We start from the raw sequence: 9,194 nt of genomic DNA, 5'->3' as shown, positions 1-9,194 counted from the left end.
AATTCTAGTTGTCGACAACAGGTGTTGGACCAGCCAGGTCAAGGGCAGAAGGCAGGCTCACACGGGCCGCTACAGGACTCCTTGCCCGTTGGCATGATACCCTGGCCAGCCCGCTCTCCCCCACAGCTTGTTCAGTCTCCCGGTCAGTTCCTCGGCTAGACTGCTATCCATTCTGCATCTCTCTGCTTTGCTCCTAAGGACATATTATCAAATGCCTCGCTGAAACCCAAATGTACTCCATCTACTACACATTCTCCGTCCATCAGCACAGGGACCCTATCAAGAAAAAAGAAAAATGAAAGTAGCCAAGGACACGGGGAGTGAGGTTACTCTGGCCTGGCTGGCTCTAAGCAGTCCCTCGGGTCTCTCCTAAAGGCTCATCAAGTCTGGTCAAACCTCCCCCTCCCCAGATTCATTGCCAAAGACCCGGTACCACACCCCCACCCCCACCGAATGTCCCAGCATTCCTGCGCTGGTCTGAGATTGACGAGTCCGAGTGCACAGTGAGACAAGAAGGAGGAAGAAAGCAAAGACGACTGATAAACACTGTTTTTATTCACAAGTCTAAAGAAGACCTTTGTTGAATCAGGAGATATAATACAAATTATGGTGGCCTGCTTATAAAATCTGGCACTAAATTGGGCCTTTTAGAAACATTTATATATAAAAATATGCATTAAAATCTGTACTACAACACAGTGCAGAGGCTCACCAACACCTCCCGACGTTGAGTGCTTCCGAAGGAGGGTCTGGTCTGGGGATGCAGGGAACTCCGGTCCTAGAGTCGCAGGAGGGAGACTTGAGTGAGAATGGCCTGCTCTTAACAGGGGCCACAAGAGCCTGGCATTGAAGGCAGGACCCCCCTGAGCACAATGCCATGGGCCCGGTGTGAAAGAAAAATGGTGCTGGGAAGAATGGCTGGAGAGGAGGGCCATCCTTCCTACTCTTGCTACTGGGCTCTGACCACCGTTGGAGGATTCTGGAGCTCTGTAGACAAAACACTCTTAACGTTGGAGGAAGGCCTGCAATTTCCAAATATGTTTTTTCCAAGGAAACTGACCAATTCTAACTCCAGGAGCCAAATCATCATTAGCCTGATTTGAACGGGTAAGAACCAGTTCTTGTCTTATACGGTGGCTGAGACCATGAGATGCCACTCAGAAAGGCTATTATCACAACAGAAAAGTATAATGCTGATGGGCTCAATCTATTTCAGTCTTGGACCAAATACAACCGAGCCACTCTCGCCCAGAAATTGTACTTTGCGGGCAGTGAAGTGAGAGGCAGCTCCGATCAGCACTGGAATTCCCCCATTCGGGGAGCAAACAATCTTTGCACAAGGCAACGGAAGCCTTTGGGAGAAACGGGGTCAGTACTGCACGTCTGTCTTCAATGAGCGAGACACAGTGCCCTCCCTGGCAGGGCCCGCCATTTGGCTGAACAGGGTCAGGACTGTGTCTATCGGCTTATTCGTTCAGGGATGAGCAACATCCCTGGTCTGCTCAGCCTGTGGCTCGGTGGAAAATGACAACTGTCCCCAACTCAGCTGCTACACTGCTACCCAAATAGTGAGGCTCCATGGCTGGGAGATGTACCAATGGGAACCTGACAGAAATGGAGGGTGGGCACAAGGGAGCGGGAGGCAAGGTGATGGGTTGGGGGAGAAGCCAGCCCCGGGGGCTTTAAGGAGTACACGATCCCTAGGATTTCAGGGCTCCTCATAGTTAATGAAAGGGCTGGAGGGCTTCCTGTCATTCCAGTGGATTCTACAAAGGGAAAACAGCAGCCCTACCAGTTTCTATCCAAAAGCAGAATGACTTTCTCAGCAGCCCCCAGGGTGGGGGTGGTTCCCTTCCCCAGCCCCCAGGGTCCTGACTGGCTGGCCGCAGGCTGATCTGCCACTTCTCCACTGGCCCATAAGGGAAGGGAGAGATGAGGGGCCAAAGGGTCCAAATCACGACGAGGCAAAAAGCCTGCATCACGGTAAGCTGTTAACGAGGGACTTTCCGAAGCAGTGTATTTCAGGCCCCAAGCGTTCAAGGTAAGACACAGATGCACCCCGGGTCACCAGGCCCTGGCACCGAATGCGGGCACATCCTGGGAGACCCAGCAACCAGGACGACACTTCCAGCGGGTGGCGGTGCGAGTGGGAGCCTCAGTGACTCTGGCTCTTCCAGGACCAGAGGCCACGCCAGCAGCTGCTGCACAAGTCTCGGGGCCTTTTCATCGGCTTTAAAGTGACCTAACAGCACCCCCTAGTGGAAATCATCAATAAAACAAGGACCACGCACCCCGTTCACCTTCTCACACTAGTAGTGGTTTCAAGACTCACCATGAAACAGAGTGACACAAAAACAAAACCTTATCTTTAGAAAGAAAATAATAAAACAGGTGGGCATTCAGAAGGCAACTTCAGGCCCCTCACTGCAAACCACCTGCCCTCTTCAGATTCTCTGCCTTCCAGAGAAACATTCCGAGACCGGGGGGAAAGGGAGGGAGAGCGCCGGGTCCCCTTACAGTTTGGGCAGACTGCCCACGGGGGCCAGAATGATGCCGAAGACATAGAAGAGCCCCAGCAGGAGGTTGAGCTTGGCAGTCCTCTGGGGCAGTTTGTTGAAAGTCTGGCTTCGGAACTGTCTCTCCAGGGAGAAGGCCATGGGGATGGTGAGGAGGGGGAGGGCCAGGCTGATGCTGCAGTGCGTGGCCAGGATGCTGAAGATCAGGTAGGGCAGGAAGAGCAGCGTGTTGTAGAGCATGTAGGAGAGCGTGGGGCCGATGAGGATGGCCAGCGTGACGATGCCGGCCGCCCTGTCCGACTCCATGTCCCTGGTGTTGTTGGAATGGAGAATGGCCTCGGTGCTGAGGGCGAGGGGGATGGCGTAGACCAGTGGGAAGACCGCCAGGGACCCCACCTGGACGGCGTAGGCAAACATCACAGCCAGCGGGCCAAAAGTGATGAGGATGACGAGGTCTCCCAGAGCCACGTACTTGAATCCGATTCCTACGGCCAGAAAACCCAGAGAGCTGGTATGAGATCGAGGGCTGGAAACCGAGGGGCCGTTCATTGGCTGGGAGCGGTGAGTTCTCGGGTGGGAAGAACGGCCAGTCAGGGAGCTCCCTGCCCTCTGGTTTTGTCTCTGGTGACACAGAGGGGCAGAGAACACTCGTCTGTCAGCACCCACTTAGGCTTCACAGTCAAGTTTTCCTCCCTACTGTCGCCAGCATAGCCTTGCAACAAAGAGCGGTGGGCGCCCACTGCACACGGGGTCTAACCAGAGAGCCCGTGAAGGCTCTGAGAGGCCTCACAATCTGGGTCTTTGGCTTCTTCCCTTCACCGACCCCTGCAAGACATGGCTTCTGTCGGTCAGTTCCTCACAGGAAACCCATCCCAGTCTCTTACTTTGCTGCCTCCTCCTTCCACAGCCTCTGCGGGGCTCTGGTCTGGAAAGCCCTGCTCGGTGAAACTTCAGGGCACCCAAACGCCACATAAAGAAACTTCCACCCACGTGACGAGTAACAGCTCAGATGACAAAGTTACAGCGCTGCTTCCCCTCTCTGGTTCCCTTGAATTACAACTAAATCAGCCCAAACTCCAACCCACCTCAAATGCCATCTAAACCACTTCATTCCGACCTGCCCAGTTCTCTCCAAAGATGCCACACTCCATCGGATCTCACGCCATCCCTGAATTCTGAGTCCTCGTCACCCTATACGGGGAACACTGCGACACCCACTCTCAGGACCTCCCCGCCCTGGCCTTCCTCCGATCTCCACGGGCAGCCAGAGGGGGCCTTCGGAAACACTCATCGGACTGTGCCCCTCCCCCAACATACATCTGAAAACCCTCAGCACAGGTTGTCCTCGGATCTTTCACCCGCTTGCCTCTGGGGCTGCCCTGCCTCCCTCCGGCCTCACCTAGAGCTCCTCTCTGCCTCGCTCATATTTCTGTCAGTTCCTCGGGGCCTTCGGACACCCCACCCCACCCCACCTCTGCCTGGCTAACTCCTACTCACCCTTCAAGACGTTAAAGCCCATTCCTCCAGGCAGCCTTCCCTCATCCCCTGAGCCACATCCAGTCCCTTGCAATACACATGCTCCCAGGGGACCCAGATTTCCAGCTTTGTAAAATTCATCACACTTCTAATGACTTTGTCTCCATCCTTCCCTCAAACCCTAAGTTCCAGAGAGCAGGGCCTTGGGTCTGGTTTGTTCACAGCTCGCTCCCCAGTGCGTGGCACCAAGGCTGAACCGAACACAGAGCTACAGTAACAAGCACCCAGAGTCTGGGGCCCAGGTGAAGAAGAACGTCTCACTCAGAGTGAGGCAGCACGGGGGCGGCTGAGAGGTGGGCCCGGCACAGACCGCTACAGAAGTCTGGGAGACCTCCAGGTCTAACCAAGCTTCCAACTCATGGCCTCAGGATCAGGAGACAAAGAAAAGTACTGGGTCACCAACTGCACTTTAACCTGCGAGGGAACACGGTCTGGAGAGGATGGAAAGTGAGAGCAGCCAGAGAACGGGATTCGGCTCAAGATTCCCTTCACACGAGTAGCTGGGGTTCTGGTTCTTGTTTTTTTTCCAGCTTTATTGAAAGATAAGTGACACGCAACACTTGGCACGTTCATATACCGCATGATGACTACCACCAGATCGCAAAACTACCACCAGATCACATTCCGCACAATGACTACCACCTGATCACATACCACACGATGACTACCACCAGAGCATCAGTCCACGTCTCTGTTTAGTCGAGGTGCTTTGGTGCTCAAGTGCCCACCCTTGGTTCTTTAGAATGAAGCATCCCCAGGGAAGGGTCACAGCCACGGCCTCCGGAAGCCACCAACACTCGGAAGTCCTTCCGCACTCCCCAAGCAGCGCAGTGACAAACGATTTGGTTGTCTGAGGACACGCCCTCCAGGAGGAAACTGCTCGAGCAGAACCCTGGCTCCCGCTATAAATTAGTAAACCGATGTCTCCTGCGGTACCTCACACATTGAGGGAACAACCCCCACCCAGGGAAGTGCCGGGCAGGGATACTCTCAGTGGGGAGCTGGCAGGTTTCTCCTGCAGCTGCCCGTTCCTCTTTTGCCGATATTCCGAGCTCTCCCAGCAGACACCGGAGCTGTCACTATGGAAGAGAACACAAGAGCGCTCTTGCCTTGACATCTGGCTAGATTACCCATCTGGCTGGATCTCAGATCAGCCGGCAAAAAATGATGTGAGCAAAACAAGGACACACCCCCACCCTGAGCAGGTCCTGCACAGAAACCAACCACAAGCCCACTGCAGGGCTGAGAAAGGTCCGGTAACCTCCTGGAAGTTATCTGACAGGAGAAAATGATAGAGCCCTCGGGGAGGAAAGCTGCTTCCAGAGTATGGCCCAGGGCTCACAGGCTCCACCTGCTTCAAAATGTGGCCCACCTCTCCTTCGGGGCATTCCCACCCCTCCCAACACCACTTTCCAAATGAGCCAACACAGTGAAGGCCTGGGCAAGTTCTCAGCGCAGCGGGCAGCATGAATTCATTAAAATATAAACCAGAATGTTGGCAAGGCCACGGAGCGCTTATACTCGCTGGTGGGAACACAGAACTAGTACGACCACTTCAGAAAACACGCTAGCAGCTTCCCATCAAGTTAAAACATTCATCGACCCTCTGACCCAGCGCTTCCACTCCCAGCTTTCGCCCCCAAATGATGAAAACAAATACCCACAGAAAGACTTCGCCGGGAGTGTTCAGGCATAATAGACAAAATACGGAAAAAATCCAAATGTCGCCGGACAGGAGAAAGGATAAGCACATTGTGGTTCTGTCCGCACAGTGGATCCTATTCAGCAATAAAAAGGGACCACTGATGCCCGTCACGACGCGATGAGATCTCAAACTACCATGCGGAGCGAAGAAACCGGGCACAGGAATTCAAATGGAACGATTCCATTTACGTAACATTCCAGACCAGACAAAACAATCTTTGTGAAAGAAACCAAACAGGGTGGCCTCTGGATAGGGGCAGGGAGAGTGGGAATTCACGGGAAAGGAAGCTGTGATGGAAATGTGAGGGCGACGGAAACTTTCTGTATCGGGACAAGGTGTGGGCTTTACGACTGTGTGCCTCTGCTGCAATTGATCAGACTCTGTGTGCCTCTGCTGCAATTGATCAGACTCTAACACTTCTGTGCATTTCACCATAGCCAATTCTATCAATAAAGGTCAACGTTTAACCCATAAATCACGTTATGTCATGACTCTGCTTGATGCATTTCAGTGTCTCCCCATTTGTTCGTTCAATGAATATTAAATAGTAACCACATGCCAGGCCGTGTTCTGGGCACCCTGGCTTCGGCAAAGAATGGAGACCCAAATCCCTAACCCCAGGGAGCTTCTAGTCTACGTGGGAAGACAATGAGCGAAGTCAGTACTTTAGACGGTGTATTAGAAGTAGTCTGTGCTACGAAGGAAAATAAAGCAGAAAAGAGCAACAGGGAAAGTATTGTGGGGGAAAACTCAGCGTGTGTGTGTGTGTGTGTGTGTGCACGCGCGCAATTTTATTTTATTTTCAGCTGCTGCAAAAAAACTTTATTGTTTTGTAATTTTAAATAGGGTAGAAAGCAAGGCCTCACAAAACAGCTCGCAAGTGAGCAAATCGGTGGAGGAGGTTAGAAAGTGAATCAGGCAGAGAGGAGGAAGGGCTTTCCAAGCCAAAGAAAAGCATCTACAAAGGACCTGGGACAGCAGCATGCCCTGACCGTTCCAGGAACAGCCAGGAGGGCAGCGTGGCTGGCAACAAACTGTGTTTGCCTTCAAAATATATGCAGGGGGCGCCTGGATGGCTCAGTGGGTTAAATGCTCTTCCTTTGGCTCAGGTCATGATCTCAGGGTTCTGGGATCGAGCCTCGCATCAGGCTCTCTGCTCAGCGGGGAGCCTGCTTCCTCCTCTCTCTCTGCCTGCCTCTCTGCCGACTTGTGATCTGTCTGTCGAATAAATAAATAAAATATTTTATATATATATATATTCCGAATCTGACACCCTCTTCTCTTCTCTACCACCAGCACTCTGATGCAGGCTGCCGCACTTCTCCCGCTGGGATCGTCCGCAGCCTCCTCGTCCTCCTGCTTCAGTCCTTGCCCACCCTCCTTTATCCATTCTTTGAAAACCTTACGACCCACTTGATCTTTGTGCTTCTCTGCCCTTCCCCACACACTTTCCTTGCTTTACCTCCTTGTATTTACTCTCTCTCTCTCACTCACATAATGGACTCACGATGTTCCTCAATTTTTTGAGGAACACTCCTGCCTTAAGGCCTTTGGCAACTACCACTCTGAGATTTCAAACACCCTTCCTCTAGATACATGCTTAGCCAACCTCCTTCTATCTTTGCTTATATTACCTTTGTGAGGAGGCCTACCTTGATCAAACTGCTTCAAACAGCTAGGTCCTCCTTCCTTGCTCTAGTTATTTCATTTATGAAGATGTTATTCATTTGTCAGAGAGAGAGCACAAGCAGGCAGAGTGGCAGGGAGAGGCAGAGAGAGAAACAGACTTCCCGCAGAGCAAGGAGCCCAATGCGGAACTCGATCCCAGGACCTTAGGATCATGACCTGAGCCGAAAGCAGCCTCTTAACCGACTGAGCCACCCAGGCGTCCCCTTGCTCTTTTATTTTTTCGTTATAAGCACTAATCACGTTTTCATATACTATCATCAGGGTCCCAATTCATCTGGGCTTAGCAGGAACTCTCCTGATTTCCACACCTAAAGTCCAGCGTCCTGGGAGCCGTCTTAAGTCCTGAGCACACCAGGACATTGGTGATCCTGAATAGAATTTACTAGTTTGACTTTCTATCTCTCCTCAAGATCTATAAAATAACTCCCCCAAGAGCCCCTGCTCAGGATCTGTGACTGTTGGGTTCACAGAGAACAGTGCCTGGCATATAACAGGTGCTCAAAAAGTAGGCCTGGACCACCTGTCCATCACTACCTTAATAAGCTTGTTGCAAGCAGTCACACAGCAAACTTGCTGAAAGTAATCAGCTGTGTGATGTTGAGCTCTTCAAATGTAATTCCACTGGAATTCGAAACAGTGGTGTTATAGGATATGACCACAAAAAGAAACTAGATGGAAACATTCCCATATATGTGATTCCCATATATGGACTAACATCCATAAACCAAGCCAGGATCTTCCCAGCTCACTAGGGTTCTCCAATACTCCACATGACCCACACATTGTAGATTTCACGTAAATGGCCTAACTCAAAAAAGAGCCTTTGACACCTCTTCTCCAGCCCTCTAACTCCTATGCGAAGCACAAGTTTCTAGTACATGCAGCCAGGAAACCGGCCAAGTCTTACCTCCTGTGTAGAGAAAGGAGCCAGACAGGCCTCCAAAGTAGATGAGAGCCAAGTGCTCCAGTTTCAAAGGAGACAGGTAGTAGAGACAAGCGGCACAGACACAGCCCAAAGTGTAGAGGAAGACTCCAAACCGGACAACATCCTGGGGCTCCAAGATTCGGTCCACCAGGGTCCTGTCATCACTCTTTTTGTGGTCAATGCCCTTGGAAAAGTCATAGTAAGTGTTGACCAGATTGCCAGCCCCATGCACGGCCAGCACAGCCACGGCACAACCCACCAGCAGCCTGAGATCCAGGACGCCGTGGGATCTGTAGGCTAGGGCACTGCCCAGGGCCACCGGCGTGAGGGAAGCACTGAAGCTCCAGGGCCGCAGGGCCAGCACGTAGGAAGCGCACTTCTGCCTCCAGGAGCGTTGGGGAAGCCTGTCCTCCTCCGGGCAGTCGTTCCCCAGCAGGTCCCTGTCCCCGGACTTGGCCGTCTCTCCCGCCTGTATGTTAACCTCCCCTGGGACCTGGGAGGCCGCCATGGAAGCTACACGTGGCTGAAGTCAAAGTTAATAGTGAACACCCGCGAACAGCCGCGGGGCGGGGCGGCCAGACCTGACCTTCCTTCGGTTCCGCCCCGGGGCCGGGCTGGGGAGGCGGCGGGCCCCGGGGGTAGAGACCGTGCGGACCTGGCAGCCCGCGAGGCCCGGCGGCACCGCCCAGACCTGCTGTCAGCCGGGCGAAGCCTGTCTCTCGACCTCGCTAAGACCCGGGCTAGAGCCCGAGGACGAGCTGCGGCCACCAGCCCCAAGGTACTGGGGCCGCCATCTTGTGCGCCCGCCTCCGGAGGCCCGCCC

At 53.1% G+C, this 9,194-nt stretch overlaps 1 protein-coding gene across 1 annotated transcript; it reads right to left on the bottom strand.

Moving 5' to 3' along the window:
* Positions 1-534: 534 nt before the first annotated feature.
* Positions 535-9,194, bottom strand: UBIAD1 (UbiA prenyltransferase domain containing 1). The gene is made up of 2 exons (XM_082688772.1): positions 8,354-9,194; positions 535-3,001 (listed from the first exon to the last, which is right to left on the bottom strand). The coding sequence occupies exons 1-2, from the start codon at positions 8,877-8,879 to the stop codon at positions 2,514-2,516; spliced, it is 1,014 nt and encodes a 337-aa protein (XP_082544898.1). The 5' UTR covers positions 8,880-9,194; the 3' UTR covers positions 535-2,513.

The sequence above is a fragment of the Mustela nivalis genome (assembly GCF_964662115.1).
Source record: "Mustela nivalis genome assembly, chromosome: 10".
Classification (NCBI taxonomy): Eukaryota; Metazoa; Chordata; class Mammalia; order Carnivora; family Mustelidae; genus Mustela; species Mustela nivalis.
The sequence above is the reverse complement of the archived record's forward strand: the minus strand, read 5'-3'. Positions and strand labels throughout refer to the sequence as shown.